Below are 17,132 nucleotides of genomic sequence, written 5' to 3' on the forward strand. Positions count from 1 at the left end.
GGTTAGGATTGGCTGTCTTTTTCCCTCTTCCATAAATACTTGATACAACAGTTTGCCTTCCTCTTGGTGGTATCTTAGATGTGTAAAATATGATCCACACCACTATAGATACTGGGGACTTGGGTCATGTTTCTTGGGGTCCTATCCCGTGGTGCCAACCTCACATCACAGATTAGGGTGGCAATTGCCAGGGTCTCACAGCCAGGATGTGACCCAGAACCGTGGCTCAGCCCTAGTACTGATAGTGTCCTTCCTTTCAAGGGACATACTGAAACTCAATAATTACAGAGTAGTGAGCTAGGGATGTAATGGTACAGCACTTGCCTAGCATGTGTGAGGCCCTAGGTTCCCTTCCCCAGTACCACAGAAATAAAAAATAAATTGTGGAGTAAGTAGCATAAGCCTAGAATCACAGCCACTTAGATTTGCCTCTGCAAAAGCAAACAACTTTAGGAAGCAAAATTTCACACATACTTTAAAGTTTTTTTATTTCCAGCCAAAAATTCCACAGTGCTGGATGTGTACTCGTCTTCATAACTGACAAAGCTGCTTATAGTCAATCACCTCCCGCCCACACGTGGCTAGCTTCATCAGGCAGTGTGGCATGAGGAAAACCCTGGGAACAGGAGCCCTTGGAGGCTGAGGGAGGGGGCCAAGACCAGCAGTGAAGTGCACTCTCTGGACAGGGCTTGAGGGAACCTGATGCTACCTGACTAGAGCTGCTAAATCGCCGAATCCCTGAGATGGATGATTCTTGGGTATCCCAGAGCAGGGGCTCTCTGTGCCCGCGTCTCTGAGAGGGGCACTCTCTGACAACACTGTGGGGGCCTCAAGAGCCTAATCCAACTTTGAAGATCATGAGTGGGTCGGGGGAGCGGGGGTCACAGAGACTGAACCCCAGCACATTCTACTTCGAAATCATGCAGAACGTCAGGCCTCCACCAGGAGTCGCCATTGCCCGAATCCGGCGGGCGTGGCTTCCGAGATACCTCTGGGCTTGGAGGTTACTGGGTCATAGGGTGTGGAAGTTTCTGGGACAGACACCCCAGAACGACGGTCTTGGGGTTGGGGCTTCGTGGGCGTTCGGTTGGCACAGAAATCTAAGAAAATGACCAGTCTTGTACGAAGTCCTAGATGCCCTAATCTGGGGCGTTGCAACCCAGGATGGTCAACGGAGAGACTCCGACCAGACGGGATCTTAAGGTTGCTTGAGCAGTGGCCGCAGCCCCGGCTTCGGGGCCTCGGGGGTGTGGCCGCCGCGTGGGCGTGGTCTTTTTGGTGGGCGTGGTTTCGGAGAGGCGGGGCGAGGCAGGACCCGGGCGGCGCCGGCAGCGGCAGGAAATCGGGGCTGGTCCCCCGCCGGCGTGCAGCCCTGTCGCTGGCCCGGTCTCCGCTGAACGATCCCTGGGCTTAACTATGGATACATCAGAGCCAGGTAGGGGGTCTTGAATCTGAGCATGGGGTAGATTTCCATGATGTCCCTCTCAGTTTCTAGATTGAGTAACTCCGTCTGTCCCTCTTGGTCTCGAGAGCCGGGAAAAGAGTTCCTGATTTGAAAAATCGCAGGGATCCTTCATGGTGGGGATCCCAACCTGGAGGGGCTCGGAACACCAGCCCTTGACTAGCCTACATCCACTAATGAGCCTTCACCCAGGACGCTGCGGGGGAGGGGGCCCAGGAAAGGGAAGTGGCCGCTTCTGCTTCTGATTTTTGTGATGGGGGCAGGGTGTCACGACCGCTGTTGGAGAGGGCAACGCAGTAAGATCCCCACAGGGCTCCTCCGTAGCCCCAGGGAGCGGACAGTGTTGATCTGAGGCCCCTAGAAGAGGGGGCGGGGGCGGCAGCAGAAATGTGGAAAAGGTCCGACTTGTGTTTCCGGATGTCTTTGTGTCTCTTGTATGTGGAGAGTCACTCAGTCTTGAAGTCCCTCGTGGTTTCAGTCTGTCCATGTGTTTATGCCGCAGGCTCTGTGCCTGTGTGTCCCACGTGTATTTCCATCTGTCTGGCCTGGGGTCCATGTGGTTCCATTGTCAAGCCATCTCTGTCCTCCCGGATAACGTAGCTGCATCTGGGGAATGTTTTGTTGTTTTGCTTCTGGGTTCCCGCCTGTGTGGGTGTCTCTGCTCCTCTGAGCAGCTGTCTGTGGTTGTATTTGGGTCCATCTGCCTGCCCTGAGTTGGCCCCACCTAAGCCCACTCTCCCTGCATCCCACTCTCCCCACACCCCTGCACTCTCTCTCGACCCCTCTAAATGAGATTGGTTGGGGTGCTGATTGTGGCTTGTGGTGTTGTGGGTGGAGGGAGGCAGTGGTTGGCCCATATATTACACTCCCCTCCCCCAGGGATCCCCCCAGCTCCTGAGAGCAGGAAGAGGTACAGTGACATCTTCCGCAGCCTGGATAATCTCGAGATCTCACTGGGAAATGTGTGAGTCTGAACCTGGATCACCCAAATCCTGCCAGGATCCCCAAAACTTCCAACCATGCAGGTGCCCCTAAGCCCCATTTGGAATCTGCATCATCTGGACCCACTTATCTAATAATATCAAAAGTCTAAGATAGGATCCCAGATGTTTTAGATATATTCCCAAAGTGGCCTTAAGCCCACCACACATCCTTCTTGTGAACCTTTAAAACAACTGAGATTGCTATAATAGTACTCTATGAACCCCAAAGTTATATAGGGCCTTTCAAACCCTATAAAAATAAGAAAAATCCTCACCTGGCTTCTGCCAAATCCTTAGACCTTCCAGACACAAGAGATGCCACAGGACTGTCCCCCAAACTGCCCTAGGGTCCCCAGCACCTCCCCACACATACATGCAGGACAGACTGGACAGAGGTGGCCTCTGACCCCCTTCCCCCCCCAGAACCTTCGAGATGTTGTCTGGAGACCCTGTAATCTCAGAAGACCTGGATCCTGACAAGGTCACCACAGCCACTGTGGTAAGTGGGACATGGGGGACAAGGAAGAGGGGCCTGAGCCAGAATCTCTGCCCTACTTGCTCCTGAATGCTGTCTCCCCCCCCACCAGACCAGTGAAGCCAGCCGTTGGAGTGGCCCCTCCCCAGAGGGTCTTGCGCCCCTCACAGGTAGGGGACATTGAGGCCAGGATAATGGGGGCAGAAAGGAGTTCTTTCTTCAATAAGTCAGCACTGACTCTGTTCCATGTCAGGCATTGTTCAGGTTCAGGGAACACAGCAGTGCACACAACAGATCCAAGCCCCAGCCCTCAGGGAGTCCCCAGTCTGGGTAGAGAATCTGTAAAGTTGCCATCAGAACACTGATCCAAATGGGGAAGTTGGAGCCATGAGGGTATAGGACATGGGCTACTGGACTAGTCCCAGGGCTCAGGGAAAACTTCTAATGAAGGGCAGTGTTCAGAGTTAAGGGTTCCACCCATCTGCCCCAGGGGTGGAGTTGGATTTGAGGCTCATAAGGACCAAAGGGGGCGTGGATGCAGCCCTGGATTACGCCAAGACGTGGAGCCGCTATGCCAAGGAGCTGCTGGCCTGGACTGAAAAGAGAGCCAGCTATGGTGAGGGCCCCTTCTACCCAACCCCAGCCCTCAGGGAGTTAGACCCTGACATCTGGACTCTGATGTCTCCCTCCACTCCCCCACAGAGCAGGAATTTGCTAAAAGCATCATGAAGATTGCTGAGGCTGGCAAGGTGTCCATCCACCAGCAGGTAACCATGAGCAGACTTCCCCAGAGCCCAAACCTTCCGGTTTCCCATCTCTGTCCTCTGATCCTCAGCATCCCCTAACCCTACTCCCAGAGCCACATGCCACTGCAGTATATCTACACTCTGTTTCTGGAGCATGATCTCAACCTGGGAACCCTGGCCTTGGAGACAGTAGCCCAGCAGAAAAGAGATTACTACCAGGTAAGGGGGTGGGCACTCTGATGTCCTTTGTGTGAGATTCCCTCCATTCCCAACAATTTGGGAGGAAGTCACTGCTACCATCATCATTGCCATTATGCTGATGAGGAAGCTGAGGCCCAGGGATGCTCAGGAACTTGCTCAAGGTTACCCAGCAGAGATTCAAACCAGGCTTCCTGTGCAGTTGCAAAACTGCTTATGTTTATAAAGAAGGACATATGAATGCTGAGTATTCTCAGAAGATGACCTTGGTGTGTTTGGGTCCAGGCAGAAAGGATGGGATGATCACTGAAGTTCTGCTCATGATCACACCGATAGGGGAGAGCAGGCCTGGGTGAAAAGACTCTCACATACAGACTCAGAAAAGGATCCAGTGTTTGGGGTGTGGCTCAGTGGAGGAGCCAATGCAGGAGGCCCTGGGTCCATCCCCTGCACTGCAAAAAAAAGAAAAATTAAAATTAAAAAAAAGGAAAAGGTTCAGAAGAAAAGGCATGCAGGTGTAAGGAATGGAGAATACTGGTGAGTGGCACCTCTGGGGTGGTCCTGAGGCTGCATTACTATCCCTCACCCTTGCTAGCCACTGGCTGCCAAACGGACTGAAATTGAGAAATGGCGGAAGGAGTTCAAGGAGCAATGGATAAAGGAGCAGAAGCGGATGGTGAGATGCCAAGTGGTGGGGGATGGCAAGTGGAGGAATAAGAGGCCAGTCACTAACTTCCCTCCAAACCCCACCCTCTATGACCCTCCAGAACGAGGCAGTGCAGATATTGCGGCGGGCCCAGCTCCAGTATACGCAGCGCAGTGAGGAACTTTGGGCGCGCTCCCAGGGGTCCCCTGAGGACCATGCCCCTCAAGCCTCCCCTGGAACCAGCAAGCAGCAGGAGCGGCGGCGGAGGTCCCGAGAAGAGGCCCAGGCCAAGGTGGGGAGTCGGTCCTGTGTCCCCCTTTCATTGAGGATCCCCACTCTCCACTCTCATCCACACGTTTCTCTTGTCGCCACCCACGGCCTCGGTTTCCCCAGGCACTGGAGGCTGAGGTGTTTTATCAGGCCTGCGTCCGCGAAGCCAACGCACGCCAGCAGGACCTGGAAAACACCAAGCATCGGATTGTGTCCCACGTGCGCAAGTTGGTGTTGCAGGGGGATGAAGTGCTGAGGAGGGTGAGGCTCTTTCCCTTGGCAGCTCTTTCCCTTCGCCACTCTCGCTTATCCCTTTGTGCCCCAGCTGAGTGCCCCTCCACCCAGCCCCTGAGTTACTCCTGGGACCCCAGGACTCCATCTCCCTGCCAGGCGGTTGGGCCCCAGACCTTGAAGAAGCCTTTACTTCAACCAAGTCCCTGGCCTAGATGACAGCCCTAGTCCCTAAACTGCGGCCTTGTTACTGCCCCGCCCCCAAACCCTTACCAATGGGGCTCTGGCTCCTCCCCCAGGGTACCCAGGCCCCGCCCTTCTTTACTCTGTTTCCGCCCCACAGGTGACCCTAGGCCTCTTTGGGCTGCGCAGAGCACAGGCTGAACGCGGTCCTCGCGCATTCGCAGCCTTGGCTGAGTGTTGCGCGCCCTTCGAACCTGGCCAGCGCTACCAGGAGTTTGTGCGGGCACTGCGGCCTGAGGATCCACCGCCCCCACCTCCGGCCTTCACCTTCCAGGAGTTTGTACCCATGGTGAACAGGTGAGGCTTGGTTCTGGGTTGGGAGTGATCCTGGGGGCTCTTAGTACTAAAGGACAGAGTACTGAAGATCAGAGAACTAGAAGCTTCAGTGGAGTTTAGTACTCACGTCTCTGGGTTTTGTTTTTGGTTTTGTTTGCTGTAGGTGGGAGGGAGGAATTGACCCTGTAAGGGAAGGTCCAGGACTTTGGGGCCACTGCATTCAAGGAAGCAGGAGGCTCATGGGCATTAGGACTTGCAAACCTAGAAGTGATGCCTGGGTACTGTCACACCAGGCCAGTTTCTTGGGGATGGAGTCCTAAAACTCCTCTCTTCTTGTCTCAGCTCCCCTCTGGATTCAAGAAAGAAGTTCTCTGGGCCCCCACCTCCCAGGCTGGACGAGAGTTCCGCAGAGCAAGGCCCTTGGGAGGACACTGGCATAGGCTGGCAGGGTGAGTGTAGTGAGAGTCAGGTAAGAGTGGTGCCATGGGCTGGGGATGTGGCTCAAGCCGTAGCGCACTCGCCTGGCATGCGTGCGGCCCGGGTTCGATCCTCAGCACCACATACATACAAAGATGTTGTGTCCGCCGAAAACTAAAAAATAAATATTAAAAAATTCAAAAAAAAAAAAAAAAAAAGAGTGGTGCCAGGCTAGGGGCCATCCTTACTGACCTGTCTGCACCTAGGGACTCCAGGTCCTACTCCTGGCAGTGATGTGGACAGTGTGGGTGGCGGCAGTGAGTCTCGGTCCTTGGACTCTCCCACTTCCAGCCCAGGTGAGGAATAGGACCTGATCCTGACCCACTCCCCACCTATGGCCATACTCCAGCCCCTGGCCAACCTCAGACCCAATCTCTAACCCGTCCTTGACCTCTGACCTATCCCACAGCCCTGGCCTATTTCCTCAAACTATTCTCTTGATCATCAGACTTATAAATACCCCACAGATGTCTGACCCATTCTCTAATGCTTAACCCTTGACCTCTCTGACTCCTTGCTGACCTGTGAGCCCTTTCCTCAAGAACATCTGTGGGAGGTTCTGGAAGTTCTGAAAACCAAGACTGTGTGTCCTTAACCTGGAATCTCCCATAACCCCTGTGACTCCCAACTTCTATAACCATCTGTCCCCAGGCCCTGGTACACGGAGGCTGGTGAAGGTCTCATCCACAGGCACTGAATCTTCAGATGACTTTGAGGAGCGAGACCCTGGTAAGACTGAAGCAGATGGGGTGGGGCAGGGTGGGAAGTGGACCAGGCAAATCTGACCCTGTCTCCCTGTAGACGTGGGAGATGGGCTGGAGAATGGGCTCGGCAGCCCTTTCAGGAAGTGGACGCTGTCCACTGCGGCTCAGACCCACAGGCTACGGCGGCTGCGGGGTCCAGCCAAATGTCGAGAGTGTGAAGCCTTCATGGTCAGTGGGACTGAGTGTGAAGAGGTATGTCCTGGACTGATGATCCAATGACCTCTGTTGACCCCTAATGACCTAAGATCCCTAAAACCTTCCTGCCCTCAGGACCCACCCTGATCTGATGATCTCCTACATACCCTCCATTCCCTGAGGATCCCTACAACTGTCTTTTTTTCCCACTCACCCCCAATGACCTCACTCACTCTGTGACTTTCTCCCCAGTGTTTCCTGACCTGTCATAAGCGATGTCTGGAGACCCTGCTGATCCTCTGCGGACACCAGCGGCTCCCAGTCCGGACACCTCTCTTTGGGGTCGACTTTCTACAGCTTCCCAGGGACTTCCCAGAGGAGGTTCCCTTTGTGATCACCAAATGCACAGCTGAGATAGAACACCGTGCCCTGAGTGTTCAGGTGCTGCCTTGGCCCTAGACTGTCCCCAGAAATGACTTTACCCTATTGATGGTTGGATCATAAGCCAGGTGTCTTTTATGCCCTATAGGGCATTTACCGGGTCAGCGGATCCCGGGTTCGCGTGGAGCGACTGTGCCAAGCCTTTGAGAATGGCCGAGCATTGGTGGAACTGTCAGGAAACTCACCTCATGACATCTCAAGTGTCCTTAAGCGGTTTCTCCAGGAGGTGGGTACTCAGGGAACTTGGGAGGGTGGGGATGGGCAGGGGCTGAGGACCCTAGGCAGACTACCTATACTCATGAACCCCTGCCCCTTTTCCCTCCAGCTCACCGACCCTGTGGTCCCCTTCCACTTCTACGATGCCTTCATCTCTCTGGCTAAGACCCTGCATGCAGACTCTGGGGACAACCCTGGGACCCCCAGCCCCAGTCCTGAAGTTATCTGCTCGCTGAAGACTCTCTTGGTACAACTGCCTGACTCTAACTACAACACTCTTCGGCACCTGGTGGCCCATCTATTCAGGTGTGCATTGGTCCCTGAGCCTTGAATTGTGATCCCTTTCCCTCGACATGTGATTGCTAACCCCTGATACTGACCTCTGATCTTTGACATGTTTTCTGAGGTCTGAACCTTAATACATGACTCACAACTTTGGGTACTGATACCTGACTCCCATCTCTGGACATGTGGCTGCTGGTCTCAATGACCAGGATCAATTACCTGAGACATGGGCAAGTCACCAATAGGCTGGCCTATAGGTCTTACCCTTACCCTCAACTGATACCTTGCACCTCATACCCTGATCCTTCTCCTCATACCATCGCCAGGGTGGCTGCACGGTTTGAAGAAAACAAGATGTCTGCCAACAACTTGGGAATTGTATTTGGGCCAACGCTTCTGCGGCCACCAGATGGTCCGTGGGCAGCTGGTACCAGCCCTGTCACCTGCCTGCTAGACTCTGGACACCAGGCTCAGCTTGTTGAGTTCCTCATTGTGCACTACGAGCAGATCTTCGGGATGGACGAGCTCCCTCTGGCCACAGAGCCACTGCCCCAAGACCCCAGCCCAGCCCCTGGGCCCCTTACAACCAGCCCCCAACCTCCAGTCCCATTCCTTGACTCAGAGTCACAGTCCCCAGCCCTAGCCTCGGACCCTGACCCAGACTCTAAGTCTCATAGTGCCCAGGAGGAGCATTCTGAGTCCACATCCTCCAAGGTAGGAGCCTATTGGACCCACACATGCGGGGAGAGCCTTATCTCTGTTTAATTCTCTCATTTTCTATCTTCTTTTACCTTTAAAATTTCTTCCATTCTCTCCTCCCTTCCTTATTTAATCTGTGCTCATTCTGGAAGGAATAGTGAGGAATGAAAGGGTGGGTAATAATGGATCCCTTTCCCTTGACGTGTGATTGCTAACCTCGACCTGTGATTGTAACAACAGGGGACACCCTGTAAAGGTACAGCATGGGCGATTATTCATTCAACAGAATATTTATCAAACATTTACTTTGTGCCAAACATTGTTCTAAGAAACATCAGTAAGCTAAATAATTAAGACCTCATCCTCTTGGTATCTGCATTTTAGTGGGGTGGGAAAAGACCAACAATAAACAAATATGATATAAAATCAGTTATATAGGATGTTACAAGGTGACAGAGACAAGTACTATGGAGGAAAGAAAGGACAGAGCAAGTAATGGGACACCACAGACACCAGGTTGATAAGTGGAGAACAGTTTGAGGGGTTTTGTTTGGTTTTGGGTACTGGGGATTGAACCCAAGAGCACTTTACCACTGAGCTACATCCCCAGTTCTCTCTGTTTTTTGAGACAGGGTCTTTTCAAATTGCCTAAGCTGACCCTGAATTTGTGATCTTCCTGCCTCAGCCTCCCAAGTCACTGGGATTATAGGCATGTGCCATTGTGCCAGCATGGAGGGCAGTTTATAGCAGTAGATAAGAATACATGGGCAGATTTTATGGAACAGATAGATTTCAGCAAAAATTGAAAGGATATGAGGGTGGAATGAGCCTGGTGTAAATCTGGGAAAGGATATCCCAGACAAAGAGAACAGCTAGTCAGAGGCCGTGAAGTAGAGTTTGCCTGGTATGGTCAGAGCACAATCCTACCTTGTAATGAATGAGCAATGGGAAAGTGGTAGGAAGTGAGTCCAAAGAAGGATTGACCCCAATGGCTCTGCCCCCTGCCACTAATTATGCACCTACTATGTATGGGGTATGGGCCACTCTTACTATGCATGGAGCATGGACTACCACTGAATCCATACCTACTATTCATGGGCACTATATAAGCTTCCTGTTGCCTTTGCCACAGCTCTGAGAAGCAGATTACTGTTAGTGAAAACTACTTACTGCTAAGATGATACAGCTAAGGATTTAAGTAATTAAGTGACCCTGATGGGGAGTCATGGCAGTCAGAATCTAGTGGGGCTCACCCACCAGAATGCAGAGCTCAGCTATGAATCAGGAAAATGGCAGCAACAGCCACTCCAACAGTCTGTGCCCATAGCCTGTGCTCAGGACTGCTACCAGGAGGCTCCCCTGTTTCACTGATCCTGCTACACCCACCATCTTAAGGACCCCTTCTGCAGAGCTAGGAAAAGGCTGTGAATTGTGGGTATGAGAAATGGAATAGCTTGTGAGGTGCTCAGTATTCAACACATAGAGTTCAAGTCATCATTACTATTTGGCAAAAGAACAGTGAGGATATACAGAGAAACTAGAAAGCTGAGGTAAGGTGGGTAAAAGTGCAGAGAATAGCCTAGCATGGAGACAGTAGCTCAGAGGCACCACCCAGTCTGAATTGGAGCTGGCTAGGCCTCTCCCTAGGCTGGCCCTCTGATGAAAAAGGAAGTTACTGCCCCTTCACAGAACTCTGTGCAGGAGGGGCAAGCAGAAGACTTTTAAGAACATAGTCTGCCCCCAAATTGCACAGGAGATTTTGCATGGCCAGGAATAAACCACTGGCTCTACAAGAATCTTAACTGAAATTTTATCATTGGGGTCACATTCTTGGGTTTCTCCCTGCAGATTCCAGCTCTGCAGAGTGACCAAAGAGAGGAAGTGGCTGAAGATACCAAAAATGGGGAAGGGGAAGGTGAGTATAGGAGAGTAGCTTAGGAGTTCTGGGGATGCCCCTTCCTGAGGGATGGCTTAGCTGAGAGATGGGGAGGTGGGGGGATCCAGAGGACTTGGGGATACTAAGCATTGACCACCCCACCCAACAGTGTCCAGCCAAGGCCCTGAGGACTCACTCCTAGGAACACAGTCCCGCGGCCATTTCAGCCGCCAGCCAGTGAAGTATCCGCGGGGAGGTGTGCGGCCTGTTACTCATCAACTGTCCAGTTTGGCCATGGTGGCTTCCAAGCTGTGTGAGGAGGCCTCTATCTCAATGCACAGAGGGAGTCTGAGGGGGCGGGGGCCAGGCCCTTCTGCTGCCTCCCCTGACAACAGCCCCCTGCGACGCACCCCACTGCCTAAGCATTTTGAGATCACCCAGGAGACTGCCCGCTTACTCTCTAAGCTGGACAGTGAGGCTGTGCCTAGGACCTGCTGCCCAGACCTCCAGCCTGAGGAAACCGAGGACCATCTCTGACCATCCTAAGGAGCCCAGGACAAAGAAGATGGACCCATATTTCCTTACTTCTCCCCACCTATAAGGAAAGACTACACGGCCTAGGGAGGCCTAAAACACTTTGGGGGCAATGTCCCAGGAATTTCCCACCAGACACAGGTGGTTTCAAGCATCAGGGCCTCTCAAGTTCATAGGTCACTCAGGGTCAATACTCAGGGTCAATACAAGGTCATGAGATCCTTGGGGTCTGCCTTAGACTTTGACCTCAGGGATAGGGGTGTGTTTTATTACTTTGGTTGTGATCACTCCTCCTTTCCCACCTGGCTCCTCAGATTCCAAGTATTCCATTCTTGGAGGAGATGGGCAACCCAGACCCCACATCCTGGTGGTGCCTGCAGCCTGGGATCAGATGGCCTCTAAATAAACCGCCCTATATATTCTTTATGTCTGTCTTTGCCCAGGGATAGTGACAGGGAAGAGGCCAGCAAGAGCAGCACCCCTGGGCCCCATTTTTACCTATCAGGGAAACCAAAGCCCCCTTTTCTTCATGCTCAAACACCCTTCAAAACCTACAGGCAATTAAGGGTTGGACCTGGACACCCAGCTGAGTCACACCGCCTGGCCCTCCCAGAGCTCCTTTGTCCCGGATCTGGTCCTGCATAATCAAACAAATATAACCAAAGCGCAGATAACCGGGACAATGCGGCTGTGTGCTCCGGAGTGTGGGAGCCCCGGGCCGCCGCGCAGAAGCGGGGGAGGAAGCCACAGGACTGGGCAGTGCAGGGGGCGCAGAGAAGACATTGCAAGAAATTTGAGTGGGACAGAAAGGTTTCTGGGGCAAGGGAGGCCGCTGCGGTAGTTGTGAACTGAGGGAAGCAGAAGCTGGGCTGGGGTCCCCGCGGTGGGAGCCAAGTCGGATCAGGGCGTGGCTTGTAACTCGGAGGACGATTGGGCACCAGGGATAGGGCGGGGTGGGACTGAGTGGGTTGGGGGTCTGGAGCAGTGAATCGGAGCTAGAGGCCACCCTCAGCTGCGCCCGAGCAGTGTAGGGTCACGGAAGGAATTATCCGGCAGCCAAGTGAGTCATCCCTGAAGACTCGAAACTGCGGGCGCGTGAGGTGTGCAGGGACTGGGGTGGGAGTCCCGAGCCGGAACTAAAGAGGGGCGACCACTGGGCTGCAAAGCGAGGAGGAAACGGCGGGACTGCAGTTCCGGGCGACCCCACTTCCGACGCGGTCGCTGAGGCGGAGCTTCCCCAGGTGGCGGGGGCGCGGTAGGGCTCCCCCAGGTGGCAGGGGCGGGGCACCACGGCCTGGGTGGAGGCGGGGGCGGGGCGGCTGAACCCCTCCTCTCGCGCCTTCTTGCTCGCGGGCTCCTGCACACCCGAAAGCTCCTCCGCTCCCGCCGCGGTTGCGGGGCCATGGACTTCAGGCCCGCTGCGATCCCCCAGGAGCCCGCCCCGTCTGCAGCTTGAAGGGAGGTAGGTCCAGGTAAGAGCAACGGCGGGCTCTGGGCGGGTGCAGGTTCGGGGAAGGGCGAGGCACGCCCCCTTCTCTGCTTCAGCCTGGGGGCACCTGGAGGCCCCGCGCACTGCGGCTTCTTTGACCGCCCTCTTTGTCCCGGAGACCGCCAGGGTCCTTCATCTCACCCGGAAGGGCCGATGCCCCGCCTGCTTTGGGAGCTCTCGCGCGCGAATCCTGCCGCCCAACTTCTGGAGCGGCCTCCCTACCTGTTCTGATATGCCCAGTCAGTCTCCTCCATATCTCGGCACCACCCGCAGGGTCTCAGCAAGTGACCTCACCCTTGGTCTGTGCTCGGTGCATTGACCCCGGCGCCAAATTGACCTTCCCTGGTCAGCTCACGCCTCTTTTGTCCTGCCCTAACTTCCCCTCCCCCTCAACCCCTACTCCTCTACTAGGTCATAGATTGGTGGCTCTTGGAACGGAATTGAATGTAGTTGAGTTTTGTTTGGTTCTTAAGGTTAAAAAACAAAACAAGCCGTTGCTTTTTTAATAAGTCTGTATTAGTAGGTTTTATTAGTAGATATAACTCACTCCCCCACTCCCACCCTACGGTGCTTGCTTTTTCTAGGCCACTTTAATCCCCACCACAGGCGATTTGCTCAGAGGCATCAAAGATTGCAGCCCTTGCTGTCCTGTTGGTGACTAGCTGCCACCTGCTCTTGTGTCCTTCCTATAAGGGCCACTTGCACTGATACCTCTCTTTCTGTGCCCCCAGATGGTCACCATGGGCCAGTGCTACTACAATGAGACCATCGGCTTTTTCTACAACAACAGTGGCAAAGAGCTCAGCTCTTATTGGCGGCCCAAGGATGTGGTGGTGGTGGCACTGGGGCTGACTGTCAGTGTGCTGGTGCTACTGACTAACTTGCTGGTTATTGCAGCCATTGCCTCCAACCGCCGCTTCCACCAGCCCATTTACTACCTGCTTGGCAACCTGGCTGCAGCAGACCTGTTTGCTGGTGTGGCTTACCTCTTCCTCATGTTCCACACGGGCCCACGCACGGCCCGGCTCTCGCTCAAGGGCTGGTTCCTGCGACAAGGCCTGCTGGACACAAGCCTGACAGCATCAGTGGCCACACTGTTGGCCATTGCCGTGGAGCGGCACCGCAGTGTGATGGCTGTGCAGCTGCACAGCCGCCTGCCGCGTGGCCGGGTTGTCATGCTCATTGTGGTTGTGTGGGTTGCCGCACTGGGCCTAGGGCTGCTGCCTGCCCACTCCTGGCACTGCCTGTGTGCCCTGGACCGCTGTTCACGCATGGCTCCCCTGCTCAGCCGCTCCTACCTAGCTGTGTGGGCCCTATCCAGCCTGCTTGTCTTCCTGCTCATGGTAGCTGTCTACACCCGCATTTTCTTCTACGTGCGTAGGCGAGTGCAGCGCATGGCGGAGCATGTCAGCTGCCACCCCCGTTACCGAGAGACCACACTCAGCCTGGTCAAGACTGTTGTCATCATCCTTGGTGAGTGAGACACTCAACCTGCCCTGGGCCACTGGGACCTAACCTAACCATTGTTTCCTGCAAAACAATGACTTGAATAGGTGACCTGATTGAATTGATGGTAGGGCATAGTTTGGGTGGGGGATGTTCTTCGAGTTCCAAGAGAGAAAACAGAAAGTACAAACCCGAGGGCAAGACCAGACCAGAGTCCATGTGGTTAGCCTGCAAGGAAAGGGAAGATCAGGAAGGCCTTGAAGATCCCAAACAGGGCCAGATTTTGTTCTGAGTTCCATGTGAAGCCCCTAAGAGTTCTTAGCAGGACAATTGTATATAGAAGGAACTGGGTGATGATATACTCTACCACCCCTGAACAAAGATCAACTCTTTCCAGTTATCCCCCACCCTACCCATCCAGCCACAGTAACCTTCTTTCTCTCATTGAACAAATCTCCATACAGAAGCCTCCAGGGGCCTGACTACCTTGGAAAGGCATCCCTTCAGGCAGACAAATCAGAGAAAGGTATCCCCTCTTAGCATTTTTGTCTGCCGCACTGCCAAGCCAGCAAGACAGGCAGCTCTTGGAGCACATACTGCACAGTTATGGCCTGAGCTCTGGGGACTGACCTAGCCCTGAGTGTCAGGCCTCCTGACACCTTGCTTTGCTCACTTTGGCTTCCATCCTGCAGGGGCATTTGTGGTCTGCTGGACACCCGGCCAGGTGGTGCTGCTCCTGGATGGTCTGGACTGCAAGTCCTGCAATGTCCTGGCTGTGGAGAAGTATTTCCTGCTCTTGGCTGAGTCCAATTCACTGGTCAATGCCGCAGTATACTCATGCCGAGATGCTGAGATGCGCCGCACCTTCCGTCGCCTCCTCTGCTGTATGTGCCTTCGCCGGTCCTCCCACAAGTCTGCCCACTATACATCATCTGCCCGGACAGGTGCCAGCACCCGCATCATGCTTCCTGAGAATGGTCACTCTCTGATGGACTCCACTCTTTAGCTACCTTGGACAGGATGCAGCTCTTTGACAACTCATGGATACACCTGGCTTGTCCCAACCAGCAGGACAGACTTAAAAGACAGACCCATGGTCTGGCATAGCACAGCAGCACTCCCCAGGCACACAACTCTGCATGCTCCAGGGTACTGGGAATTGGGGACATCTCCAAGCACCTGGGAGGACTCAGATGGTGTCTGGGAATCTGGCTCTTCAATCATCTCAGGTTTTAGCATTTTTTAACAGAACATTTTTGTACTTTTATGCACATTCCTGGTAAACCCTATGGACTGGTTTCTCCTATATGGTGCTGTGAGTGGGAAAAGTAGAAGAGATGAACGCCCTCCAAGGTCATGCTGCCCAGTGTGACAGGATAACAGGGATGGACTGTGGACACAATATCTTTCTGAGGCTAATTTTTAGCAGCACAGCCTGAGGGGTGCTGAGCATAAACTGGGAAAGGCTTGTGGACCTTTGCAGAGGCTGGCCTATCTCCATTAGTATTGAGGGGATCCAGGATCTACAGGGAGGACATGAATCAGGGAGTAAACCATTCCACTCTAAGGTCTCCAAAGCATTTTTGTCACCAACTCAATCGGTCTGTTCCTGTGTCCCGAAATTGTGTATCAAGTCTCAAGCCTATTAGGCAACATGGCATCTCCTCAGCCCTGTTCTCTTTCCTCTTCGGTTTCTGGCTAGCTGTTATTCTGCCTCTCTTGTTCCAGTCTTGCTTCTGTTTCCTAGTGTGCTATTGTTTTTTCTATCTGTCCCCCTCCCTGTGTTCGTCTTCTGGAGCCTGGGGTGGTCTGTGGTCTATGTGAGTCCTCTTGCTGCCACCTATCCTTTTTATGAGTCCAGATTGTTGAAGATCACATGTACAGCTGTCTCCTTCTCCTCACCTGTCTCACCACCTACATTTAACCTAGTGAGTTCCACTCAGCAGGATGCAGAATTGGAGAGTTGCCATTTTTCAAGCTCCTTTGCTGTGTCTGGCACATTTACAAGCACTTTAGGTGCATTGTTTAACCATCACCTGCATCTTGTAGTTCATGAGTTACACTTATTTTCATGTGAGGACAGTAGTTCAGAGAGGTTGAGATCTGGCCCATGGTTACACAGTTTGGATAAGGCAGAGAACTGCATCAAGAGACTAGAGGGATCCTGGAGAAAGGGCTTCAGATTCCCACAAAGCCTGGAATTAGTCAAAACTCAGCTAGACACTCCCCCTCTCACTCACAGACCCAAGTCCTCGGATGTACCGTGCCCATGTTGAGCCCCATCTCAGTGTCCAGAAAGGCACCCTGCCAGGCACAATGAGCCTAGAACTGGATTGTTCCTACCTCACCAGTGAGGAGACAGGGTTATATTCCTACTTCAGATTCACATGCCGAATAACAGCAGGACTTTGAATCCAGCTCTCATCAGAGGCCAAATTCTTTTCTTCTTGTCTGAGTACTAGGGATGGAACCCAGGGCCTGGTGCATGGGAGGCAAGTATACTGCAACTGAGCCACATCCCCCACCATTTTTTTTTTTGAGGCAGGTCTTCCTAAGTTGTCCTGGCTGGCTTGGAACACGTGCTCCTCCTGCCTCAGCTGGGATTATAGGCATGTGCCACCATGCCTGGTGAGGAGCCAAAGTCTTAAACCATTAAAGCATCTATTTCAGGTGAGCCAAAAACATCTAGGTCCTTCTACATTAAATGGATCTAGGTTTCCCACTGGGAGAACTTATCCCCTTTTCTGTGAAGAACCAAGAATAAACCAAGATACTTGGTTCTTCTCAAGGGTTCAAGTAGATATCACAGCTCTTAGGGCCTCAGTCTCCAGAGGTGACTACCCAGGCACTCATCCAGATATAAGATGCAGACCCTGCCTCCATGAAGCTCCAGGTCTAATGGACAGACACATTACTTTGGGTACTGAGACAGCCAACCAATTCCTACAGGCTGAGCACACCTGATGACCTCCAAAATCGGCTCTTTCATGCTCTGGCTACTTTTTAGTCAGGATCTTCCAAGTTTTCCTTTAGGACTTTGTGCCATCAGCTTTTCCTTCTTGGTTTCTCTTCTCTGCCAGGTGGCATCAGGTTTTATTTCTGTTAGTCCCTGAAGCTTTCAATGCCCCTGCCCCAATGTTCTCTGAAGGCCACTACTTATCAGGCTTCCTGTGTAGTTTTGCATCAGAGAGTGACCTTTTGTATGGGGCACCACTATGTGGCCTCCATGTGTTCTATTAC

General features: G+C 53.2%; 2 protein-coding genes across 4 annotated transcripts; both read left to right on the top strand.

The window, feature by feature from the left end:
- The first annotated feature begins 1,309 nt into the window (after positions 1-1,309).
- Gmip (GEM interacting protein) lies at positions 1,310-11,379 on the top strand. Of its 2 annotated transcripts, none has more exons than XM_046436992.2 (21): positions 1,310-1,435; positions 2,342-2,426; positions 2,869-2,944; positions 3,033-3,090; positions 3,411-3,536; positions 3,623-3,687; positions 3,778-3,885; positions 4,460-4,540; positions 4,632-4,802; positions 4,904-5,041; positions 5,355-5,551; positions 5,873-5,979; positions 6,214-6,303; positions 6,659-6,736; positions 6,809-6,963; positions 7,159-7,347; positions 7,436-7,573; positions 7,673-7,869; positions 8,175-8,562; positions 10,396-10,462; positions 10,593-11,379. In XM_046436992.2, exons 1-21 carry the CDS (start codon positions 1,417-1,419, stop codon positions 10,958-10,960), a joined length of 2,901 nt encoding a protein of 966 aa, XP_046292948.1. In that variant the 5' UTR covers positions 1,310-1,416; the 3' UTR covers positions 10,961-11,379. The 2 variants fall into 2 exon arrangements, with proteins under 2 accessions (XP_046292948.1, XP_046292949.1); XM_046436993.2 differs by having other exon boundaries at positions 6,223-6,303.
- A 130-nt stretch (positions 11,380-11,509) lies between these two features.
- On the top strand, positions 11,510-15,463 carry Lpar2 (lysophosphatidic acid receptor 2). Of its 2 annotated transcripts, none has more exons than XM_046436995.2 (3): positions 11,510-12,429; positions 13,178-13,919; positions 14,585-15,463. In XM_046436995.2, the coding sequence occupies exons 2-3, from the start codon at positions 13,178-13,180 to the stop codon at positions 14,896-14,898; spliced, it is 1,056 nt and encodes a 351-aa protein (XP_046292951.1). In that variant the 5' UTR covers positions 11,510-12,429; the 3' UTR covers positions 14,899-15,463. The 2 variants fall into 2 exon arrangements, with proteins under 2 accessions (XP_046292951.1, XP_046292952.1); XM_046436996.2 differs by having other exon boundaries at positions 11,510-12,419.
- Positions 15,464-17,132: the final 1,669 nt, after the last annotated feature.

This window comes from Marmota monax, unplaced genomic scaffold (assembly GCF_021218885.2).
Source record: "Marmota monax isolate L192 unplaced genomic scaffold, Marmota_monax_Labrador192_F-V1.1 WCK01_AAM20220418_F8-fsc00021, whole genome shotgun sequence".
NCBI lineage: Eukaryota > Metazoa > Chordata > Mammalia > Rodentia > Sciuridae > Marmota > Marmota monax.

Bases quoted from the DNA above. Each gene is read 5' to 3' on its own strand.
- Gmip (XM_046436992.2), top strand. The intron at 2,427-2,868 runs GTGAGTCTGAAC...TTCCCCCCCCAG, and splicing joins GAGATCTCACTGGGAAATGT to AACCTTCGAGATGTTGTCTG. The intron at 6,964-7,158 runs GTATGTCCTGGA...CTTTCTCCCCAG, and splicing joins GTGGGACTGAGTGTGAAGAG to TGTTTCCTGACCTGTCATAA.
- Lpar2 (XM_046436995.2), top strand. From the start codon at position 13,178: ATGGTCACCATGGGCCAGTGCTACTACAATGAGACCATCGGCTTTTTC. The intron at 13,920-14,584 runs GTGAGTGAGACA...TCCATCCTGCAG, and splicing joins GACTGTTGTCATCATCCTTG to GGGCATTTGTGGTCTGCTGG.